Raw genomic sequence first — 24794 nt, 5'->3', positions numbered from 1 at the left:
ACCATTTTTAGTTAATTTTTGTGAAAGGTGTAAAGTCTATGTCTGTATTAAATTTTTTCGCATGTGAATGTCCAGTTGTTCCAGTACCGTTTGTTGAAAAGACTATCTTTTCTCCATTGTATTGCTTTTCCTCCTTTGTCAAAGATTAGATGACTATACTTATGGGGTTCTATTTTGGGGCTCTCTATTCTATTTCTTTGATCTATTTATCTCTCCTTATGCTGATACCACACTGTCTTAATTACTGTTGCATTAAAGTTGGGTAGCATCAGTCCTCCAACTTTGTTTTTTAATATTGAGTTGACTTCTCTGAGTCTTTTGCCTGTCCATATAAACTTTAGATTTGGTTTGTCAATATCCACAAAATAATTTGGTGGAATTTTCATCGGGAATGCATTGAATCTATAGTTCAAGTTGGGAAGAAGTAATGTCTTGACAATGTTGAGTCTTCTGGTCCATGAATGTAGAATATCTCTTTGTTTACTTAGTTATTTGATTTGTTTCATGATAGTTTTTTAGTATTCCTCATATAGATCTTGTACATATTTTGTTAGATTGATAGCTAAGTATTTCAATATTTTTGGTGCTTATGTACATGGTATTGTGTTTTTAATTTCCAAATTCCAGTTGTTTGTTGCAGGCTCATTGTTTTTCAGAATATAAAAATATGAGTCTGTGCTGATTGCAACAAAGTACAGCCATGCTAAGATGTAAAAAAGAAAAACTAATCACTCCCACCTCCCCCACCCCTAGTAGCCATGTTAACACAGGGCTTATGTTGGTGAACACCTTTCTCCTTGCTCAGCAAACTTGCAAAACCTACAGGAACATGATTAGACAAAAAGAGATTTTTGTTTATTTTACCACAGTAGGATCTCAGCACACCATGTTATTCTGCATCTTCCTTTTAGCACTTAACAATTTATCATGGCCACACCTATAAATAGTGGATGCACGTTCTGCCTCTCCTCTCTCTCCCAGTTCTTTGTGCATGTACATTTGTGTACATGCTCACGTGCGTGTGCGTGCGCGCGCGCGCACACACACGCACGCACGCACACACACGCACGCACGCACACACACACTCACACAGATTATTCCACAGAGGTAAAGTCCTCATACGAGGTATGGGCATCTTATTTTTTTCTTTTTTATCTGTTTCCATTGCTACTCTTGGGTAATCTGAATTAGGAGCTGTGTGCTGAGTGACGGTTGGGATGTGTAAACTCATCGTCCTGGTTAGACACCAAGTTTTTTAAGTGTCCCATGAGCCCTCTGGGCTGGGCCGAGCATAGTACCGGATATGTGTAGCAGCTGATAGCCTACAGTTTGATTCTGGTCTTGATTCTTAGTCTCTATCTGTGAAGGGATCATGGTAATAACACTACCTCATAAGGTGGTTGAAAAGATGGGGAGAGATCCTGCATATAACATGCCTGGCACGTAGTATGTGCTTAGGAAATGTGAATTCTTGTCCCTGAGTTCCCTATTGTGGGTGTTTGGGGCAGGAAAGGGGGCCTCCTCTCTGTGATGATAAAGCAGAACCAGGCTGGGAGGGGTCTTCTGGTACATGATGCCAGCCCTGTATAGTAGGGGATGGGGCCATCAGAGCCTGGGGGTCAGGGAGTCAGGCTGGTTCCCAGGGACCCTGCCCACCCTAATTGCGCTCTTGTTTCCTCCTGCTTTCCCAGGACAAGCAGTTGCGGATCTTCGACCCCAGAGCAAAGCCCAAGGCCTCCCAGGTGAGTTGTGTGGACAGCTGGGTTGAGACCACAGCAACTCCAACAGGTACAGGTGGGGGCAGAGTTAGCCTCCTGGCAGACAGATTCTACCACACCCCATGCTCCTGGCTGAGGCCTGGTGGGTGTGTGCGGGGAGGTCACCTAAGAGGTGGGCTCCAGCTGTTTCTGGGAAGCGTGTTGTGGGTCCTGGGAGGGTTTGGCTTTGACCACAGGGTGGGGTGCAGCCAGGCTGCCCACAGGCCTTTAGTAGAGGCGTCCCGTGGCTTCAGGAAGCTAATTTGAGAGTCTAACTTCCTCTCCTTCTTTGGGACCCTCATCCCACCCACCCTTCCTGGCATAGTCAGCATAAGCTAGCCACAGAGGAGCCAAAAGACATAGGACCACCCTCTTCACCCCTCTGGTCTCGCAGTGGGCGGACCCTTGGTATCTGCCCCAGGTCTGTAGACTGCGTTGGGGCCCTGCCAGATCCACGGGACCCAGGCACTGAACGTGTTTGGTTTTGTCTGTGGTTGTGCATGGGGGCATGTGGCCTTTGGAGTTCCGAGCGGGAGGGCTGGGCCTTGGGTTCATGCTACAGGCATTGAGCCACTGGGGAGTCATTCATTTATTCAACAGCAGTTTGGTGCCAGGCACAGAATGTTCTATGGTGAACGAGATGGACACATAGGCAAATTGCTGCGGGGGTATGGGGGTGGCTTCTCTTGTTGGAGCAGTCTAGTGCTTTCCTGAGGGGCTGGCTTGGAGCTGAAGCCTGAGTAGTGCAAAGGGGATACACACAGATGGGCAGAGGTAGGATGAGCTTGTTCTAGGAGAGAGGGGCACAGGGGAGGCAGGGCCTGTCACCTGTGCTGTGAGAAGCTATTAGAGAGTTTCAAGCAGAAAGTGAGATGAGCAGATTTACATTTAAAAAAAGGTTTTTCTCAATACCGAGGAGGCTTTTCTCTAGAAAGGTGAAGTTCAGGGTCCTGTTGCCAACTCAAGGGAAGAGCTCCCCAGCAACGCCCCAGGCCCGTCACAGATGCCCTGGTTTCCATTTCTAGGACTTGTTTTTCCACCTGGGGCCAAGGGTAATCCAGCAACTTAAACTCAACCAGCCAGGGCCCTGTCCCCACCAAACACAAACACACACTCACACTCACAGGATTCCCCTCAGGTAGCCAGTTGCAACTTTTTGCCCAAGACGGTCCAGTCACTTCCACTTTGGACTGGCTAAAGATCTAAAGGAGGCCCCATCCTGACAGGTGAACCAAGCTGGGCAGAACTGGTTTTGGTGCTGCCCCGCCTTACCACCTACCCAGGCCGAGCTTTGTCTGGCTGGCAGGGTAGCTGAGTCTGAGTCTCAGGGCAGTGTGGGCGTGAGCGATGCGCCCCACCGTAGTTTTCTGTGGCCAACCTCCAAGCCTTTGCTTGGAACGGGGGTCCCAGGCTCAGCTTAAAGGAGGGAGACTGAGGCCCTATCCTCTCAGCTTTCTTAGGTCACCCTCTCCTACCAGGGATTGGGGCACAGTGCATGGCACCCCCATTCCTGCCCTGACTTGATATTGCCAGTTCCCCTAGCCTTTCCCTCCTCCTCTTCCTCCTCCTCCTCTTCCTCCTCCAGAAGGGAGGGGACGGTAATAATGCTGAGGTGGAGACAGAGTGGCTGCTGTCCAAGGGGCTCCAAATTCCTAGGAGAGTGGGGGAGAGGATCTGGTTTTGGAGGGAGCCCCCTTGAAGGGGCTTCTGGGTAAAGAGACCTGGGAAGAGCGTGGGTGGGTCCCACCCCCTCCCTGATGCTGGGAGGGTGCCTGTGCTCCCCCGCTGGTGTGGGGGCAGCGGGCCTGGAATGCTGCCCTCCTCGTGGCCCTGCCCCCCACTTCCGCCCAGGGCATCTGGCCCACACCTGGCTTCTATTAGGAAAACCGCTGCTGGCGGCCAGGGTTGGTGTGAGGGTTGATGTGAGCCGAGGGGCCAGCTCCGGGGAGAGGCCTTTTGGGAGCTCCTTCTCCTGAGATCCTCCTTCCCCACTAGAGGGGAGCGTTGTTGGGGGGAGGTCAGAGAAGGATGCGCTGCTCTCTGTCCAGCCTCTGCCCTCCCTGCTCCAGTGTCTGTCCCCACTGGAAGCTGGGTGGGGAGGCTTGGGGAGTCCCCGCTCTGCTGTCTATTTTGGGCCCTGCCTCTGGGTACCTGAGCTTGGAACAGGGGATGCTTGGGTGGCTCCCTCCTGTATACATCTCCTACTCTGTTTTTAGATTGCATTTATAATCATTTGTTATGTCCCAGGCCCTTGGAGCATATGACCTCCTTCTACTCTCATGACTGTCCTGTGAAGTCTGGTCTTTGGTCATTTCTGCCCCAGGGTCATATAGCCCCTTCACTGTGCCAGAGCCCAGGTAGGGGTGGCTGAGGCCCTGAAGCCATGAGTGTGCCAGGGAAGTAGCAGTCCTCAGCTGAGGCGGTGTCCAGGAATGGTGAGGCTTCAGTACCCTTTTCAGAGACAGGAGGGGGCCTGGGACAAGCCTCTGACCTCTATTGTGGGCAGGCAGACCTGTGCCTTCTGACCACCCCTGTGTGTCAGGTAGGCCTGGGGGCCTAGCATCTGGAGCCCAGTACTGAGCCTGTCTGAGGAAGGGGCGTAGGTGGGTAGTAGGCATCTTACCACTGGAGAAAGTCCCCTCTCCCGAGGAGGGAGCCCAGGGCAGCTCCTCCAGCCACCCGGCTCCACACAGGAAGTGTTGCCATGGTGACAGTGAGTAAGGGGAGGGATTTGGCTGCACTGCAGCTGGAATGCTGGGTATGCGCCTGTTTCTGGCGTCCCTGTGCTGGGCAGGCATCGCCTGGCCTCAGCCCCTCCTGTTCTCTTCTTGGGGCCAGGTGTAGGGGAAATGTGGGGAGCCTGAGGGTCTTCTCCACAAGGACACTCTGCTGCCTATTGAGACAAAGGCCATCCTCTGCGAGACGGAAACCCCAAGGCTTGGCCTATAGGCTCAGGATTACAACCAGTGGCTTCCCCTGGGGCCTCCTTTGACAGGGCTGGGGCTTGGGGTCACAGGATACCTGGGTCCCAGCTATAGCCTCCCTGCTGCCTCAGGAGAATGAAAATCTGGGGATCTAGAGAGAGAGGGTTTCTTGTCTCTGAGTCCCACTGAGATGAGTAAAGGAGAATTTGCCATTTTTGAAAATGAACATCACTCCAGTGAGTGGAGAAGGGGCCAGTGGCCACCCCTTCCCCGCCTGTGGGACTTCCTGTGGCCCTTGGACAGACAGAGCTGGTTGTGCTCATGAAGTGGAAACTCTTACCTTATTTCCACTTCATGGTTTGGAGACCAGAAGATGCAAATGGAAAGCTGCTGAGCAAGCAAAACTCACCAGTCCAGACTGCCTCCCCCGGGCCCCCAGCACTACCTGGGCCCAGCAGCCTGGTTACTCTAGTGTGAGCTCATCCAGGGTTTGCCAGAAACCCTAGGGGCCTGTGGAATAGCCAGGATCCTGGGTTTTTCTAGTTGTGGCTCTTGTCTCCCCACCTGTCCTTACCTCAGGTCCCTCTTACGCAGATAAAGAACATAACTGTGGGCCCAGTTCACAGCGGGCAGGAAGCTCAAATAGCTGATAGCTGTCTCACTGGGTGACTTGGGGCAGATAGTTTCCAGTGTCTGGGCCTCTGGTTTCTCCATGTGTGAAATAGGAAGGTGGGAAATACAGGCCGGGGTACGTTCCATCTCCAACCTGTGCCTCTGAACGAAAAATCCTCTAACTGCCCACGGGCCCTGCAGGCTGAGTATCACCTCCTCTCCCTCACCCACACCCATCAGCTCTGCTGGGCTCTGTTCTCCCAGGTCCTCCTGGTCTGGCTCACACCTGCCGACCCCTCATGTCTTAAATGTTACCTTAAATCTATTTCCCTCAATTATACTTTTATTGTACCCTGTTATCATGCTTTTAAAAAAATGCACATTATATCAACTAAACAAAAAGACAACCTACTGAGTAAGAGAAGATATTTGCTTATGACACTTCTGATAAGGGGTTAATATCCAAAATTTAAGAGGAACTCATACAACTCAAAACCCCAAAAAACAAACAGTCCAATTAAAAAATGGGCAGAGGACCCGAATAGGTATTTCTTCAAAGAGGACAGACAGATGGCCAATAGATGTATGAAAAGATGCTCAACGTCACTAATCAGAGAAATTCAAATTAAAACCACAATGAGATATCACCTCACACCTGACAGAATGTCTATCATCAGTAAATCAAAAAACAAATGTTGGCAAAGATGTAGAGAAAAGAGCACCGTTGATGGGATTGCAAATTGGTGCAGCCACTATGGAAAACAACTTGGAAGTTCCTCAAAATATTAAAAATAGAACTACCTTATGACCCAGCAATTGCACTCTGGTTATTTATCTAGAGAAAACCAAAACACTAATACAAAAAGACCTATACACCCCTGTGTTCACTACAGCGCTATTTACAATAGCTAAGATATGGAAGCAGCCTGAGTGCCCATCAATAGACAACTGGATAAGAAGAGGTGGTACATATATACCATGGACTATTACTCAGCTGTAAAAAAATAAAGGAAATGTTACCATTTGCAAGGACCTCTGCCCAATGGACCTAGAGGGTATTATGCTGAGTGAAATAAGCCAGGGAAAGATAAATACCATATGATTACACTTATTTGTGAAATTTAAGGAACAAAATAAAAATGAACAAACAAAATAAAAACAGACTAATAGATACAGAGAACAAAATGGTGATTGTCAGATAGGAGAGAGGTTGAGGGACTGGGTGAAAAAAGTGAAGAGATTAGAGAAGTACACATTGATAGTTACAAAATACTCATGGGGATATGGTACACAGCATAGAGAACATAGTGAATAATGTAGTTAACTATAAATAGTGCCAGGTGGATGGATACTAGTTGATCAGGGGGATCACTTCATAAATTATATGAATTAGGTTAATTATATAATTATATATCATTATGTAAATTAAAACTATGCTGTATACTTGAAACTGATATAATGTTGAATGTCAACTCTAATTGAAAAGTAAAAATTTTTTAAAATGCACATTAGATACATGCCAGACACAACTGTGAGCACTTCACCACTATTAACACTTAAACTTGAAACTGCCCTCCAGAGTAGGTCCCATTATTGTGTTCTCTTTACAGATAAGGAAACTGAGGCACAGAGATGTTGAGTAACTCATCCTGGGCTGAGGCCCTCAGTGGCAGGGCAGGGTTTTCACCCAGGCAATCTGACTCCAAAGCTTGGGCCCTTACCCTCCACTTTACCCCTTTGAGACATAGTTATTTCTGTTTGGTTCACATCTGCCTCCCCACTTATATATTCTATAAGTATGAGGACCTTTTCTGTGTTGCTCACCGATTCCCCAGTGCCTAGCATAGTGTGCAGCTCTAATATTCGTATTATGAAAGAACAAATGAATGAGCATCCCTGCTTCACCTAAGTATGTGACCCTCCATCTGAGATTTGTCTGGCCCTGCTGCCAGCTCCTAGCACAGTGCCTGACCCTTGGAGGCCTCACATGTCTGTTGAATGAATGAATGAATGCTGCATAGATGTGATTGTGAGCCATCTGGTTTGCAGCTTACACAGGGGGTATTTGCACACTGATGAGAGGGCAGGAACCCATGTGACACTTCTGACTGACTCTGGGGTGTTGGGGGTAGGGCTGACCCTCACCCTGACCCCACAGCCCCTTTTGCGTGGAGAGGGATATGGGTCCCTGGTTCTCAGGCTCTAGCCCCGACTTCCTGTGCCGGCTGTGGCTCGGTGGGAAGTGAGCAGTGAGAAAAGCCCCTTGAACAACACGATCTGAACTGTTTCCGATGGTCTCCCACGCTGGGGTCGGCCTCTTCGGGCTGGGGAGGGGGCGTTGGGCCAGCTCCTCACAGGCCGCCTCCCTCCCTCATTCATTCCCAAGGAGATCGTGGGAAGCTTGAAGGAAGCTGGCCACAGTTTGGGGTGAGCTATTTTTGGTAACAGGGTCTTTCGTCTCAGGCTCCAGAGGCCAGGGTGACTGGGAGGGAGCTGTTTGCATTTCCTCTGGCCCCCTTGACTCCCCCGCTGCCTGGGCCCAGGGGACAGGGCCGCCCGTGGTGTGAACTTGGCCTCTCCTCCCCAGGGCCCAGGAAGCCTTCCTGTTGGTGGTTCCAGCACCACGGGAGGGCAAAGAGGGGCACTTCTCTTCCCTCTCCAGGGACTTTCCCCAGAGCTTGGCACCAGGCCCTCTCCCTGGCCCCCTGGCAGCGTCAGGAGGCAGCAATAATTCTAGTAATCCCTTGATTTGCATGGTGCTTTGTGGCAGGTCTGTTCCTCTCACATGTAGTCTCAGTTGATCTTCGGGACAGCCCTGGGAAGTAGGCAGCCCTGGTAACTTGAGCCCCTTGCACAAGTGAGAAAATTGAAGTTCTGAGAGGGCACAGAGGTCCCCAGAGTCCGGGGATGGTGACTGGCAGCTGAGTGCTGCCTCCAGGATACCTGCAAGGCAAGGACACACTGAGTCGCTATAGCAAAGCGGTGGTGAAAAAGGTGGCTCGACAGTCCCCTGAGGGGGAGGGAGACAGCCGGGTAGTTGGGATGGCCTTCTGGGTGCAGTACTACCCTCAGGTGAGGTCCATCCCGTAATGACATGAGGCCTCTCCTGTCTCCAGTTAGCCCTCTGAGGGGCTCTCAGGCTTTGGGGTGGCTCACTTCTGTCTTCTTTCTCCTGCAGAGCATACAGGCCCACGAGAACAGCAAGGATGGCCGGCTGGCATGGACAGGTACCCAGGAGCATCTTGTGTCCACTGGATTCAACCAGGTAGGGCTCCTCTTGGGTGAGCAGAGACTAGCACCAAGAGAGCAGGGATGAGGCCCACTGGGAGGCGGAGGCCACCAGCCAGCTCCAGGCCTGTCCATATACGGCCCTGAGTGTAGCTGGGTCTCAGAGCCCCAGGGGACCAACCGCTGCTGAAAACTGGCAGATTCCATTTGCAATAGCTAAGTCTGACCCTGGGAACTGTGGCGGCCCCCCCAGGGACCAGAGTCCATGGAGGGAACCGCCCCTTGTCCCTTGTCACCTAAGGGTTCTTAAAGGGGCAGGACATGAAAACCCAAACTCTCCCTCCCTTGCATGATTCCCTTCCTCTCCCCCCCACCCCCCACACACTGCCTTTCGAGCTCCGTTCTGGGGCAAGTGTCCCTATGCCAGGCTGTGTCCTTGGGCACTAGGTTTCCAGGGAGTCCTGGGGGGCTGACAGACGTGCCCCTCTGAGCCTCTGTCTGCCCCCTCCCCACAGATGCGTGAGCGTGAAGTGAAGCTATGGGACACCCGGCACTTCTCCAGCGCCCTCACCTCCCTCACCCTGGATACCTCGCCTGGGTAGGAGGGTAGCATATTGGGATGGGCTGGGGATGGAAGGGTGAGGGCCCAGACGATGTCTCGAGTCCAGAGCTATGAACAGGCACTGCTGCTAAGGATCCCTGATGCGCCCTTGGTGGGCCACATGCCGAATGCGAGGTCCCAAGCCAGCCAGAAGGGCTTCACCCGATTCAGTTCTTGTCTGGGAGGTGGCTCATCACTGGAATGATCAGGGGTGCCTGAGCTGGGCAGACCTGGCCCTGTCTGAGGAGTCACCTGGAGCTTCACCAGCAGGGGGTGGTGAGGCAGCCCTGTGTGGGCAGAGAAGCCCACCTGATCCCTTCTTGTGGCCCCTTGGTTGAGGGGCAGGCTTCTGGCCTGAGGGCTCAGGATGGTATATTTTGGCATTTGGGGAGGGGACTCTGACCCAGTGGACACATGAGTGGCCAGCGCGAGAATGCACTTGATTTTGCTGTTGGTGTTTTGGTGGGCCTGAGGGCCAAGGAGACCCGAGGGCTACTATAGCACGGTGGACTGAGGGTGGACGTGGGTGATACAGGGTGATGTGGGGACAGATGGGCTGGCAGGTTTGGAGGTACAAGTAGCAGAGGGAGATAGGCCTTGAACTCATGGGCTCTATGAGGCCTCCTCAGCCCTGGTTATGTATATGTCCCTCCTTGTCTTTGGGGGAGGTGGTGCCCAGGCAGCAAGGGGGTGCAAATGTACTTCATCTTTACACTGTCCCTAGAAGTGGTGGTGCCCCTGGAGATCTGAGCCGAGGTGGCTCTGCAAGGAAAGCCCAGGCTCACTATGGCTGAGTCACCAGGAGACCCATAGTGGATGCTGAGGAGCGAGCCATCCCTTCAGTCCACACAACCCCCACATCACAGCTGAGGAAAGAAGCTTGGGAGGGTGGGAGACCAACCTAGCTGGAACGGGAGGAGGCAGGGACCTGGCACCTGTTCTGAAGCCTCAGCCCTGCTCAGCTATGACTCCCAGAGGGGCTTGCTGGGATACCCACTACCACCACCAGCCAGGGGCCTGCAAAGGTCAGAGCAAGGAGAAGGCCTTGGTCCTTGGATATCCTTCCAGCTGCTGCTTTTCTGTTTTACAACGGAGGGAACTGAGTCACGGAGGGCACAGTGACCTGTCCAAGCTCTGAGAACAGCAAGGGTTGTGTCTGGATGTGGGGAAGGGCTGCGCGCTAGAAGAGCTCCCGCTAGGGCATCCCCTGGCTGAGCGCCCAGAGAAGGGGTAAAGGTCCGGGTGGCAGTGACCCTCCCTTCCCATCCTTTCTCATAGCCCAGGGAGAGGCTGGGGAGCTGGCAAGTTCCATTTTGCAGATGATGAAGGTGAGGCTAAGTGAGCTCCAGTGCCTTCCTTGGAACCACAAAGTGGGTGTGAGGCTTCTGCTTGCTCTGAGCCCTGGGGATTCAGAGGAGTCACTAGGACCCCCATTGCACTGAAGGAATCAGAGCTCCTGGGCCTCCTGGCTCCATGTCCAGCGCCCCCTCCCCCAGCCCAGATGCTGTGCTGGTATCTTGCCCTCTATGCTTCCACAGCCCCTTCCTTTCAGGGCCCCCCAGCAGAGGGAGGGAGCTGGTCTAGTCTGGAAAAGGAACCCAGCATTGGCCATCAAATGCTCTTTTGCCCTCCACTTCCTGCCTTCTAGGCTCCACCCCTGGCCTTTGATGGGTCCTCCTTCCCCTGCTTCCCCGCTCCACAGAACAGCCCTCCACCCCACCCAGCATGGCCCCTGAAGGAGTTAATGATGCCCAGACCCCATGGTGCCACTGGCCAAGGCTGACCCTGTAATTAGAGCAGTTAAGAATAGCCTCGTAGGGCCAGTGAGGCCTGGAATTTCTCAAATCACTCCCAGATGGGCCAACCAGGCTAGTGTCCCACCCCCTTCATCCCCCAGTCCTGGCCTCTGCCCCACCACTGGGCCCACACTCTTGGCAGAGAAGTGGGGACTCTCCAGCCCTCTACAAAACTGGTGGATGCCAGGGATACATGCCAACCTTCAGGCTGGCCCGAGAGGTGGTGGGCCCCCTGCCCACCAAGCTTCCTGGAAGCCAGAGCCTTCCACTGCCCCCTGCCCCGCCCCCGGGATGTGGGGGCTGTTGAATGAACTGTACTGAAGATGGAAAGTGTACAGGTATCAACCATGAGCATGGCCATGGCCTCCACTGCACCTCCTCAGTTTATTTTCTGTTTTACAGATTTTCCATCTCAATTTAGGCAGAACAGTATGTGCTCTTATAAGAGCTAAGGGAGGCCAGGGGTCAGGCACACACTCCTCTCTGGCCTCTCTCAGGGAGAACCCAGGGCCCCCCACTCCCAGGAGCCTCTGTCTCAGCCCCTACATATGCCCTCTCTGTCATCCCTGTCATGTGCGAAGTGCACCTCACTAAGAGGAGACATGTCATGGTGGGATGAGCAGGCTCAGGAAGCAGGTCCACAAATGACAGCTCTGTACTTCCTGGGTGCAAGGCCCCATGCCTAGTGGAGGTGGGGGAGGGGCAGTAATGGCAGGGCCCGATGTTGAAGGAGCAGCTCGCGCTCTGTCCAGGAGACGTAGAAACACCACCTGTCTCAGGTACATTGCTTCTGGGCTGGGTGGATGGTCAGCTGTATTGGCCCTGGGCTGTAGGCAGGTAGGGATTTTTCTCCCCATATTACCGAAGGCAGCTGAGGCCAGAGAAGTGGGTCCTCTTTTGAGGTCACCCCAGCAGCAAGCCCATGCAGGGTGGAGGCTGGAATTGCATTTGTTTCTTCACACCAAGGTGTCCACCTCTGGACAGACCCCCAACCCAAGGCCTAGCCATTGGCCAGAGGCATAGGTCCCGCACCCAGGGTGTTCCCTGGAGATTGGGAGCCCCCACCCCTCCTGGGTAGCTTCTGCTGCTCACAGCTTCCCTACCCCTCTCCTGTGACCAGACCCTCCCCCATAACTGGCAGCCCCCTCCCAGGCCAGGGAGCAGATGTGGGTGTTGGGACCTGTCCCTGCCTGCTGTCTCACCTCTCCTAGCCTTCTAGTCTCCCTTCAGAGAGGTTTTTGGGCATGAAATGGGAACATGTATAAGCCAGTATGGCACAGGGCCTGTGGCAGCGAGGAGCCAGCGATAGAGGGACTGGCATTTCCCACATCTGTCTCTGGTCCTGGCCCAGAGCCATTGAGATTGCCCTGAGTAGGGGCTGCATCTTGACTTGGTCCCCTACTAGGCCCCTAACCCTACCTTCATCCCTCAGCCTGTGATCTGATGGGACACCCCAAGTGCCTTTTCTAGGAGGGCTGGAGTGAACATCCAGCCCCTTTCTTTAGGTCCTGCCTCCCTCCCCACCCCCTGCTGGCCCACGAGGCCAGGTTTGGCTTTGCAGCAAAAACATTTATTCAGCAGCCACCGTGTTCAGCAGCAGCCCACAGGCCCACAATGGCCCCTTTGATGGCGCTGCCGAGGGGGAGGGCAGGCCTCGCTGTAACTGCACCCGTAATGGGACCCAGACCCACAGGAAATCCACCTGGGCCACTGCCGCTGCTTCAGGAAGATGGGGCCCCACCCAGGCCCACTGCCACCACCCTCTGCCCTAATAACCCACCACCTCCCTCCTCCCTTCTCATGCCAGAACCCTCAGCAGCCGCTAATTGAATCCAGAGCCTCGCGTGGCCGGGCCTGACTCAGTGCTGACATCAATGCCCCAAGCCACAGAGCCTGCTCTCCAGGCCTGGCTGGACTGCCTCCTTCCTATAAGAGTGAGACTAGGGGCCAGGGGTCGTGAACCACAAAGAGACACAGGCATGGGGCCTCAGGGAAGCTTGCTCCAGCATCTACAGGGCTAGAGCCCACCTCTACTACCATCCCAAAGGTTCTAGGAGGTTTTCTGTCCCCAAGTTCCCAGCACCATCCCTGGCCCTGCCCCCGCCCCCACTTAGGCCTGTGGCTTCCTGGAAAAAGATCCCACTTCCGGAGTTTTGGAAAGCCAGGCATATCCCAACTACAGAGAGTAAAGGGACATCGAAGGGCCACCAGGCCTCCGCAAGCCAGACTCAGACCTCTGGTCCTGTCCCTGGGCCACCTGTTCCTAAGCCTGCACAGTCCCTCCTTCCCCACCCACCAGAGGGTTTCTGCTATTCGGGATCTATGCTGCCCTTTACTGAGGCCTCTTAATAGCTGGAGCAGGAGCCCATGCAGAGGAGCAGTGGGACTGCAGGGAGGGTAGGGTGAGCTGTGCATAACGCCTAGTCCAGCAGTCCACGAGGGCTGGCAGGATGCAGCTCAAGGTACCCCCTCCACAGAGGAAGGCAAGCATGGACTGCCTGTCAGACCCATCCCTGACGAGGGACCCTTGTGGACCCTCTTGACTCTCATCTTCCATGAGCCTCCCACAAGAGCACCACCGCTCCTGCTGGCAGGAGACTGGGCCTGAGTAGGGTAAAGCTGCCCTAACTGTCCTTCCTTAAGGTTGGAAGCTGCTCAGACTGTCCCCGCTCTTGCCTGGGCACTGGAAGGGTAGACTGGGCACCTCAGTGGAGGCTAGGGGGACATAGCCCAGGTCAGGTTTCCTGAGAAGGCTACCCTTCCCGCCATGGCCCTCGGCAGAAGCCCACCCAAGCCCAGGGGATGCTGGCCAGGGCCTGGCTGCCTGCGGGGAGAAGAGTCCTGATCTTCAGCTTCCCCACAGAGAGGGCTGTCCCTTTATGGCTACCCTGTACCCCAACCCTCCCTCCCCCAGTGCGGGTACCCTGGAGCCAAGCCAGAAAAGCACTCATTTTATTTCATCTTTTATTTTTCTTACAAAAGGCCTTCATATCATCGTTTGTCTTACAAAACCAAAGTCCTTATCTCTGAGTTTGAAAAACATTTTCCCAGAATAAATGGGAAAGAATCTCTTATAAATATATATTTTTAAAAAACAAAAGCAAAACTTGTTCCTAAAGCATCTTTCTTTCCAGTTTCTTTTGTTGCTTCACTCCCTGGGGCCAAGGCTGGGCCATACACCCATCCCCACCCCGGCTCTCACTCTGCTTTCTTTCTGGGGATCTTTTCACTGGCCCCCAGAGTCTCCTTGGGGTGAGGGCCTGGCAGCCCCGGGCCTGTGTTACCAGCACACAGCAGAGCCCACTCCACCCCAGAGGTTGTACGTTGCAGAGGATGGGGCAGACACCATCCTCAGAGGCACTTGGGCTCAGGGGACCTTAGAGGTCTTCACCTGGGTCCCTGCATCTTAGATGAGGAGGCTGAGGTCCAGAGAGGGGCAGGCACTTGGCTGTAGTCACACAGCCCCTGCCCTGACATGTCCTCGTCATATGGATCCGAGAACTACTTAGTCTGGTAGCAAGAAGGCGCTGGCTAGTCCCAGCAAGGCTGAGAGCCCAGCTTGGCAGTCCATCACTCCCAACTTAGATGTAAGGCTTATCAGGGAGGGGTCCCTGGGGGCCAGGCCCTGGGTAGCCCATGAGTGGCACCTCGCACTCGGGCCCACCAGGTGGGGACTCCCCACCGCCCTCAGTCACCTTGGGGCCTGGCTCTAAGGGGGCCTTCACCCCCTCCAGCTCCAGGGGCCCAGCCCCAGGCCCCACCTGCCCTTTGCCCTGAGCTGCAGCCGCTGCAGCCCGCCCCCGCCGCACACAGTAGGCTGCCCCCACAGCGGCCAGCGCTGCCAGAAGCACAGCAGCCAGGGTGGGTGCAATGAGGAGTGGCAGGTTGCCCTCTTGGGCCTGCGTGACTGGGGCGTGATTGGAGCGGACAGCTGGGAGCGTGCGGGCCTCCCCACAAGCCTCCTCGCCCTCGAGCACTCGCCCAGCTCTCAGGGGCCTGACACAGATGGAGTAGGTGGCATTGGGCTGCAGCTGGGTGACAGTGTACTCAGCCAGTGAGGCAGGCAGCCGCAGTGTCACTGGCCGCTTGTCGGGGCCTGACAGGTTGCGGTAGGTGAGGCGGAGGCTCCTGAGCTGCACGGTGCTGCCCTGCAGATAGCGCTGCAGCCCCACCCTCAGGGACGTGGGGCTCACTGGCTCGATGAGGAGGGGCAGGGGCCCTGGCGGCCTCAGTGTAGCCAGGGCAGGGGTGGGCCGTGGCCCCAGCCTCACCGGGCTCTCACAGTACAGGCCCATGAAGGCTTCTGGGCACAGGCACTCTCGGTGACCCCGAGCCCCCAGGTGACAGGTGCCCCCGTTGAGGCAGATGGATGCTGGGCAGTCCTGGGGCCGGGGGTCAGGCCTCACAGTGGGCATGGCAGCAGGTGGCAGGCTGGGGGCTTTGGCAGCAGGCTCTGTGGGGTTCGGCCATGTGGGGGCTGGGCTGGAAAGTGAGGTGGTGGGCTCCCACACCAAGGGTCTCGTGGTGGGCACCGTGGCTGTGGTGGTGGTAGCTGGGCAGCCGAAGTCGGCATAGTCAAGGTCCAAGAGTAGCTGACCAGCATTCTTGGGTGGGAAGTGGCAGCGTGTCTCCTCGGGGCTGGCCAGCACCACACGGCTCTCCCGAACCCAAGGGCCAAACCAGCTCAGGGGGCACACACAGTTGAAGGGGTTTCGGGCAGCCGCCAGGAGCCGCAGGCGGGGGAAGAGACCTGACAGCTCATGTGGCAGGGCCTGCAGGCTAAGGTTGCTCAGGTCCAGCTCCTGCAGGGCTGCTAGGCCGGCCAGGTCCTTGGGCCGCAGCTGGGCGATACGGGTGTTGCCAGCCAGCCGAAGGCGTGTCAGGCCCCGTAGGCCCTGGATGGCAGGTGGCACGCGCTCCAGCTGGTTATCGGACACGTCCAGGTCATGGAGGTTGCGCAGGCGGCCAAAGAGCCCCTCGTCCAGCTGCCGAAGCCCCAGGCCGGCCAGCCGCAGTGCCTCTACATTGGCGGTGTCCAGGGCACCAGGCTCCAGAGCCAGGAGACTGTTGTGGCTGAGGTCCAGCAGCAACAGACGAGGCAGGTGCAGTGGGGGCAGAGCCCGCAGCTCGTTGTCCTGCAGCTTGAGCTCCAGGAGGTGGTCAAGTGCGTCAAAAGCGCCAGGCTGGATGTGGTGGATGCGGTTCTTGCCCAGGTAGAGACGTTCCAGGCGCCGCAGGCCACGGAAGGTCTCGTTGGTGATCTCACGCAGCCTGTTGGCGGTCAGGTCCAGGTTGCTGAGGTTGGCTAGTGGCTGGAAGACCCCACTGGGCAGGCTGGTGATCTGGTTCTGTGACAGGTCCAGGAGCTGCAGGCCCGGCAGGCTGGCAAAAGTACCTGCGTCGAGTGTGGTAATGCCGTTCTCAAAGACGTACAGGCCCGCCGTGTCGGGTGGCACGTCACTGGGCACCGTGGTCCCCTGGCGGGCAGTGCAAAAGACTGTCTGTGGCTGGTTGCACTGGCAGCCGGATGGGCAACCCTGCACCCCAGGCCCCAGGGCCAGCAATAGCAGCAGCAGCGGCAACGGGGGTGGGGTGACTCTGGAGCACATCTTTTGGTCCCTGGGAGCAGAGAGCAAAGACAGGAGGCAGTGAGTCAGGGGCCCAGGAGACAGCCGTGCCTGGAAGGACTGAGAAGGGAATTCCCAGTCCCCTTCCCCACTCCCCGCCCCCAAATACAACAGCGCACAGTAGTTATGAGTCAGGTCTCCAGTGCCCCAGCCTGGTTCCTGTCCCAAACCCATCACTCCCTTGCTATGTGACTGAGCAGTCACATGACCTCGTTATGGTATCAGTTGATACTTCCTGCACCGTCACTGGGGTGCAGGGGGCTGATGCATGCAGAGGGGGTCTGGCCCCAAAACACTCAGTGACCACAAAGGACACCTTCTCTTTAACCCCAGCCCTCCTGCCTTTCCGGCTCAGAGAGAACATGCAGTCAAAACCATCAGGCTCTGTTCTCTTCTCCCAAGCCCCCTCCCCAAATCTCTGCCGAGGTAGACGGGGAAGCAGTAGCCCCTCCCCACAGTGTCTGGGAGACTGGTGGGCAGTGGGCCGAGAGCGTAAGCAGAGAAGCTGGCTGCCCCGGGCCACCGGCCCCTGCCGCTACGCTCTATGTCCTCCAAGGGAGGAGAGACCGCAGTGGGAAGACTTCACATGGAAACTATGGGATTGGTGTTTTTCCATTTGTGCAGTCAGACCTGCCCAGGACGCGAACTTTCCTGCTGGCCAGAATGTGGCCAGCAGGAAAGTTCTTAGGGGAGGGAGCAGAGGGGTGCTGGAGCCACTGGCAGGTGTCCCTCTGTGGGGGGATGTAAGGAGGGAATGCTGGTCTTTATTTGCCCTGCCTCAGGCACAATGATAGAACTAGAGGTGAGGGGGTCCCAGCTTCCCTGGGCTGACTCAGGGCTTAAGCCTGGGGACACTGGTTACCTGGTAGCCCCAGAGGTAGTGCCAGGCCTGGAAATGCTCCCCAGATTCTTTCATCTACCTTGGGTTCTATTCTGGTCCGGGCACTGAGGAAGCAGAACCTCAGCCATTCCCAGTGTGCCAGTGCCACTGAATATTCACAGCCACCTCTCATAGTCTCTCCAGCAGCCATTCCAGGTGGAAACTAGTCTCATGATTCCCAGATGACAGAAGAAAGGGGGCTCCCTGAGGTGCAGTGATGTGCTGCTGTTGCACAGCTGGGAAATCTAACTAGAGCCCAGGTCCTTAACGCAGGTCCAGGGCCGCTGGGCCTGCTGCGTGTGTTGAGCCTGTCCCCTGATGCAGGAGCCCAGTCCTACCAGGGTGAGGGTGGCTCCCCTGGCTGCTCCAGGCTCTAGCTTATAGCTGGACCCAGCTAGGACAGGATGGGGCCACAGTGTGGGCCCCCCTTCACTCAGGATCCTTGGGGGAAACTCGGGCCACCCCCAACAGCAGTCCCCATGCTCTGGGCCCCTACAGTCCTGGAGAGCCAGCACCCCTTTCTTCCAGGGGCATCCTGCTCACACAAGGGCCTTTTGTACTGGGGCTTAGACTCCCCTTCCCCCATGCCAGCCGGCTGTCAAGCCACAGGCAGGTAACATGGCCCTCCACGCAAGGTTCGTTCTGCCCCGCTGCCATCCATGGGGCTGCCCCTTCCCCAGAGAAGTGGGCTGCTGGAATGCAAGGTGGAAGAGGGGCAGGTGGTCCCAGAATGGATTAGACAAGTCACTGAGGAGGCCACTGTGGTCTTGGGCCAGTTCTAGGTAAAGGCCTGTCACCCAGTTTGGGCCCACCTATGTCCTGCCCACCGGCAGGGTCCCCTCTGCCCCTTACTAATTCTGGCGATTGCTTTTCAGAGGCTAGCCAGGGAGGCCTTCCCTAACTCCCAGCTGGTGCCCCCTCCCCTGCTCTCTAGGGTCCTGGCTGCCTCGTGTACCTCTGGCCCTGTGTGCCTTTAGCCCTGCTGGAGCTGTCGCAAGGGGGCTCCATGCACCCCACCCAGCCTCCTCCCCTGCATGGACCTGCTCCACCCTTGCTGACTCAGAAGGCAGTAGGTGCGGCCTGGCCTCCAGATGTAGGCTGTGAGTGCCCCCCACCCCTTTGTCCACGTGGGGGGTGAGCCACCTCCCCCTGAATCAGCCCTCCTAATGGAGCAGGCAGGGAGGGGGATGGGGGGGCAGTCAGGAAGGGAGCAGCTAGGCTCAGGGCAGGAGGGGACCCTACACGTGGCCTGCTTAGCCACCCCTGTGACTTCAGCTCCCTCTGGGCCTCATATAAGGTCATGGTTAAGAGCTCACGGTCCAGTCAGACAGCCTTGGGCCAAGGGCATCAGAGCTGTGAGGTACAGACAAAGGCTTTCTCTCAGCACCTAGGCTTCTTCCTCCGTCCCCGCTAGATGGATCACAGAGTCGACACCTCCCAAGACTGCTGGGGGGCGCTCCCTGCTCTGCATTGAGGAGAGGGGCAAGCATGGGTTCTGGGCTTTGCTCCCTGGTCTATTGGCCCTTTAATTAGCAAAGTCATCATACAGGAGGAGGCAGCAACTGCTGTGGGTCTGTCTGGCCCCAGAGTGGCAATGTGACTGAGTTGTTGGGGAGCGGGGGCTGCATCAGAAAAAGAGCAACTGGAATCCTCCTGATCTCGGGAGACCCCGGCAGACAGCAGCTAACCTGCTTCCCACCCTCTAGGAGGCAGGGGTGAGCGCCTTGGCCTGAGCCCCAGTCCTCTGCCCAGCAAGGAGACAGAGCCCAAGTTCTACCCCTAAACAGCTTCCCACCCATGGGCCTCAGTTTCTCAGCAGCCCCACCTCACCCTCTGGAATTGTTCTGAGCACCCAGGGTTGTAGTTTTTGTATTCTGTTTGTTTGCAAATGGGGAAGTTCTAACAAGTTCTTGGAGCTATTCTGCCTGTCTGGTTGCATGCTCGTATGTGTGTGTGCATTGGGGGTGGGGTGTCTCCTGGTGGGGGCGGTTGTCACGGCTGCCCTGACCCAGGCAGTTGCAATTTCAGCAGCTCTGAAGGACCAGAGCCTGGGCTTTGATATCTGATCCACTGACCCAAGACAGGGAGGTAGGACCTTTACCTCTGCGGATGTGGGGAGTTCTGGAGGCAGCCCTGGCATTTGTAGGGGTGGGAGCACGAGGGTCCAGGGCCCATGTCCTCCACCCAGACTCAACATAGCCTCACCTTGGCCTGGCCCCGCCCTGGTGTGAAAGGAAGAGGTGGGAGGCAGAGGCCCGGGCTCTGCTGCTGGCCTCACTGCCCTCCAACAGACAGTTGCTGGGATGGGGCTTTAGGGTCCAACTGCCTGCATTTGCAGCCTGGCTCCATGCCAGCCTGGCCATGGGCCTTCACCTCAGTTCCCATCTGTGAAGTGGGGGTGCTGATAATAGCGCTTGATTCTCAGGACTGTTTAGTTTGTACTTGGAGCGTATTCTAAGTGGTCAGTCAACATTCACTACTGAGTGCTACCCAGAAAACCCGAGCCCTGCCTTCCATACGCACGGGGAGAACACTACGGTGTGAGAGGGGCTTCGAGTCCCTTTCAGCACAGATAGTAGGCATCCTGGGCCCAGGGTGAGACCTCCATGCAGAGGCTGTCCCCCACCCTCCACCCTTAGGTGTGGGCATGGGGGAGCAGCCTGATGGCAGGTGCTTTCAGTTTTGGAGGGGGATGGGGGAGCTGAGCTGTCTTTTGGCCAGCCCCCTTCAGCATATGACCTTGGGTGGGGAGAGAGCAGAGGGAGGGCTCTATGAGTAAGGATATCCATCATCTCAACTCTCCGGGGGATCCAGAGTGCCCCCACCCACACCCAAGTGTGGGACACATTTAGAGGCACCCTCTCACATACAGGCCCTGGGTCAGGCAGGGGCTGGTGAGTGGGTAGAACTCGGACATTTGGGTGACCACATCAGACCTGAGGCTGAAGCATCTCACTGTTCCTGGGGAAGGCCACGTGCCTGCCAGCAGGGGATGGGTTCAGACAGACAGGTCAGCATACTCTTCTCCTGTACCCAGTGCTGCAGAGTGAGTGCAGGAGTCAGGTACTACAGGCCTGCCCCCAGGACCCTGGGCCTCTGGCTCCCAGTGCTGGCGTGCCTGGGCTAAGCACTGCCGGCCAGGCCTGGCAGCAACCCAGCTCAGGAGTCTGCCAACCCCCCAGGCAGGCGGGACCATGCCGGCGGCCAAGACGGCTGGCTCTGGTTTCGCTGACGTGTCTGAGGAGGCTCAAGGCCTGGGCCGGGTCCGCCCGTCTCCTCATCCCTGAGACATAGCAACCCCTGGCCCAGTAGGGCAGAAAGGTTGATATCTCCCTCCCGGGCCCTCAGGGAAGGGGCCGAGAGGACAGAGCCTCTGGTTCCTCAGAGATGGCCCTCTCTCCAGGTGGGGGCCAGAGCTCTGTGATTAAGCTGGCGTCCTCACCGCTCTTGGTGTCTGCCTTACTTTATCCACCACCCCGGCCGGCTCTGCTCATCCTACAGATAAGGCTGACACTTCGTTCATGACCTTATCCAATTTCCTTCCCTTTCCGGGTTTCCATCTCCCACCTGGAACCCCAGGGGCTTTTCATCCCCAGCTGTACATCAGAATCACCCCAGCAGCTTTGGAAAGTTCCTGATGCCTGGGTCCCACCCCTGGGCCAACTAAATAAGAATGTCTGGGGTAGGGCCAGGCAGAGCTGTATTTTGGAGAAGCAACTTGGGTGAGTCTCCTGTCTAGCCAGGGCTCAGTTGCAAAAGGGACATTCTAGACTTCAGCTTGTCTCCCAGTCCAGGGAAGATCCCTGAGCAGGTGTGGCTGGCTGTCAGCACTGAGAGAAGAGCGGGACCTAGGCCCTCCTCCCTCCTCCCCGACTCCTCCATCCAGGAGCTGTCAGGCCCTAAGTGGAGACTTTCTGTGGCACCGTGGGTGAGTTGGCAGCTGCCAGGCCTGTCAGCCCAGGGCAGGAAGACCAGTAACTAAAGCCAGTTCGAGGCTCAAGTGGGCCCTCAGGGCAGCAGGATGTGCCATCTCAGTCAGGAGAGGTGCCTCTGTTGGGAGAGGACACCTGCTGGCCTGGGAGCTGTGTGGTGGCTACCGCCCAACTAGAAATGTGCCAGACCAGATGCCACTGCTGGCACGCGCAGGTGTGATGCCACCAGGGCTGGGCTCAGACATGGGGCCTCCTCACTGCCCTGTCCCCACCCAGGGCCAAGCACCCAACAAGTAAGGTCGTAACCCTGAAATTAACCCTGAATTTGCCAGAGGAAGGCCTTAGTCACCAAGGGAGGCCACCAGCCCCATGCCAGCTGGGCCCAGGCTGTCTGGGGCCTAGGGTCTGAGAAGGAGGTGGCCCTCAAGGTCTTGCCCTTCTCACATTCACCGTGCCCAGAGATCTTGGTCACCGTGTGGCAGAAGTGGCCCTTTCTGGGTCTGTGAACTGACCAGTGGGATTGATTCGATGTAAGGAGCCATGACCCTGCCCCCTCTCTGCTCCTCTCTTTCTTCTCATTCTGCCTATCCAGGAGTGGGGGCTCAGGCCCCAGTGACAGCCCCAGCCTCTTCTCAATGCAAGCCAGCTCTTTCCTCCCTCCTTAATTAAATCTCTCAGGCAGCCTCAGAGGAATGTCAGAGCCTTATTGCATTTCCCTTGAGGAGACTGGTGGGGGGGCCTTCCACAACCATGGAGAAGAACTGGCCCCTCGCCTGCCCCCACCCCCCTAAACCTGAGGTGGTCTGGGGGAGCCTTCTCCAGCCTCCTCATACCCAGGGAGGCTGGAATGAGGAAAAGCGGGGGAGGCCTGCAGGCCTGGCCGGCCTGGCGGCCCAGCCAGCTGAGGGAAAGCAATCTGGCTGACTCTGGAATGTTGAAACCGATAAAAGGAAGAAGGCTGAACCCCCGCCCGCCCGCCCGCGGTGGTGCATGCAGACTCCCAAAGCACCCCTGCCCGCCCCCAAACACAGCCCTGCTCCAGTCACGCGCACACAGACACACACCCACGCCAGACACACGCCCAGTGGGCCGTGCTCTCTCTCTCACACCCTCCCCCTCCTCCAAGAACTCTTGCAAATTCCACAGCAGTGAGGGGAGCTGGTTTTCTTGGCAGTGCAGAGCCTTGGGCTCCCCAGCCCAGGGAAGGGACTCTAAGGAGAGCTGAGGGAGGCTATAGGAGGGGGTCACTAACCCATTTAGGTGGCATTGCTGCCTATGAGCTCAGGGCCTGCCAATAGTCAGGGATGCTTCTGTGGGCAGAGGCTCAACCTAGCCTTCTCTCTGGTCACCAAAGAAAACTGTCTAGCTGGCCTGCCAAGGTGGGAGCTGCCTCCTGGGCCCAGCTGGGACCCCACTTTCCTGTCCCCAGGAGCTGCCCAGCCCAGGGGTGGGGTCCACTTACAAGCCCCCATGAGGACTCCACTCTACCTGAGACTTGACCCAGCTCCCCTAGGGCTGTAGTGGGGGTGTCAGGAATGGGAGCCAGAAACTGGATCCATGTCCTGCCCAGGGCATCCCTGGCCCTGAGGCTGCTTGCCAGAGGGGCCTTCCTGGGGAAAGCACAGGTCTGGGGGGCTTCTCGTGTTGAACCCCCTCCCCCATTCCCAGAGTCTGGAGAGTGGTGCCATCCCAGCAAATGCCCTGGGACACCAGGCTCCACTGGCCCCATCTGACTTTGTGGACTCACAGGTCCCAGGGCAGCCACATAAAGCCAGGGAGGTGGGGACTGGCTGTGCCCAGGCCCCCAGCCTGGCACGAGCTCATCCCTCCCTGGGCCCAGGAGAGGCCAGATAATGGTCTGGAGGGAATCCAGCTGGGCTGCTCATTACCAGAGCCCTCTTCCTGCCTCTGACACTCTGTTTACAGAAGCTCCGGGGCCTGATTCCCCTGGGAGAAGACAGCAAACTCAGGGGACTGCTCTCCCATCCCCCCACCCACTTGCTTTAGCCCTTTTGGGCCTTGCCACCAGCTGGGTCCACACTGGACTTCACTGCCCGCTGGGCCGGCTTTAATGGACCCTGCTTGGAGGGCACCCACCCAGCCACTCTCTCTATGCCCTCAACACCCAAAAGTTCAGCCTAGTGAGAAGGGACCTTTGAGAGTCAGTCCAGTCTCCCAGCCCCCAGAAGCTCTTGGCCCGGGGTTGGAGGGCACTGGGCTCTGGTGCCCCTCTCCAGAGCCTCACCTGCCCTTGGTACAAAAGGCAAGCAGGGGGACACTTGGACCCTCAGAGCCTCCTCCTCCTTCCTACCTTGCAAACTCCACCTCTGGGCCCCAGCAAGAGAGGCGGTCAGCGACCCTGATGTGGTAATCGTTAACGAATGAGGTCGAGGCAGAATGGTTGGCACTAATCTGCTGGCCTGCCAGTGACCGCAGGGGACCTCCGCAGCCCTCAGGCCGGAGCACTGCCAGCCCTGGGACACAAAGGACTAGGTTGGCCCCAGGCCACTGGGTTACAGCCCAAGCAAAGCCTCTTCCCTGGCAGAAATAGAGATGAAGCACCCCAATACCTGGAGCACGAAAGGCCCTACCCAGGCGAGGTCTATCGTCTGGGGCGTTGCGGGGGAATGACCTGCCAGTCACCCCCTAACCACTCCTCAAGGCTGCATGTCTGTGGCCCCCGGGGCTCTGCCCTGAGTGACAGGGCCTTCAGGACCCCAGGCGGGCCAATCTGCACGGGGGCACCGGGAGCTCCAGGCCCCAAAACCAGACTGTCTCACTCCAGGAGGTAAAAGTAATCCAAGACTATGGCGTGGCCATCCTCTCAAAGGGGTTTGATTCATAAAACTGGTCATGCCGGAGGGCCCAGCCATAGGAGGAGGAAGCAAGGGAGGGGGTGTTTATTTTGACTGCTTGCAGCCCCGCCGGCCGGCTGGCCAGTGAGCAGTGTACACACGCCCGCGCGCGCACCCCGGCCATGGGGCTGCTGGCGCCCGGGAACTGCCGAGGAGGGAGCGAGTCCGGGACGCTGGGGTCGGCCCAGGTGACGCTGCGGGGTTGGGGGCGCGTGCCCGCCTTGAGTGCGAGTGCGCGCGGCGGGGGTCCGCGCGCGTGATCAGCGCGTGTGCATAACCTGCTCTCGTTGCGCCCAGATGCCCGTCTGCAGCCCCCCAGCCCGGCAGACACTCACCGGACAGGGGTGGAGGGAGCCGGGCGGGGCGGGCCGCGGGCTCAGTCCTTCCCGGCCGGCCGGACCGAGGGGTCCTGGGTCCCGAGGCAGCGGCGTCTGCGTTTCCCCGCCGCAGGCTCGGGCTGCGGAGTCGTCTCTCAGGAGGTGGGTTGCGCCTTAAAGGATAGGGGGCGGGGTCGCCGCTGGCGGAAGGCGGGGCCTGCTCCCCATTGGCCGGGCCGGGACGGGCCCGAGGGAGACCCGCCTC

General features: G+C 57.1%; 2 protein-coding genes across 3 annotated transcripts in view; one reads left to right on the top strand and one right to left on the bottom strand.

Annotated features, from left to right (window-relative positions):
- Nucleotides 1-24794, top strand: part of CORO7 (coronin 7) — a 64480-nt gene that overhangs the window by 18588 nt on the left and 21098 nt on the right. For both annotated transcript variants that reach the window (XM_039885207.1, XM_039885206.1), the window contains exons 7-9: nt 1692-1742; nt 8472-8558; nt 9037-9119. In XM_039885207.1, coding sequence (XP_039741141.1) covers nt 1692-1742; nt 8472-8558; nt 9037-9119 — 221 coding nt within the window. The remainder of the gene's footprint in view (nt 1-1691; nt 1743-8471; nt 8559-9036; nt 9120-24794) is intronic.
- Nucleotides 13866-24703, bottom strand: VASN (vasorin). Its single transcript, XM_039885208.1, has 2 exons — nt 24548-24703; nt 13866-16537 (listed from the first exon to the last, which is right to left on the bottom strand). Exon 2 carries the CDS (start codon nt 16525-16527, stop codon nt 14500-14502), a length of 2028 nt encoding a protein of 675 aa, XP_039741142.1. The 5' UTR covers nt 16528-16537; nt 24548-24703; the 3' UTR covers nt 13866-14499.

This window comes from Pteropus medius, unplaced genomic scaffold, assembly GCF_902729225.1.
Source record: "Pteropus medius unplaced genomic scaffold, Ma_sr-lr_union100, whole genome shotgun sequence".
NCBI lineage: Eukaryota > Metazoa > Chordata > Mammalia > Chiroptera > Pteropodidae > Pteropus > Pteropus medius.
The sequence above is the reverse complement of the archived record's forward strand: the minus strand, read 5'-3'. Positions and strand labels throughout refer to the sequence as shown.

What these genes read in the sequence shown, in the direction of transcription:
- VASN (XM_039885208.1), bottom strand. Translation starts at nt 16,527, where the DNA reads ATGTGCTCCAGAGTCACCCCACCCCCGTTGCCGCTGCTGCTGCTATTG.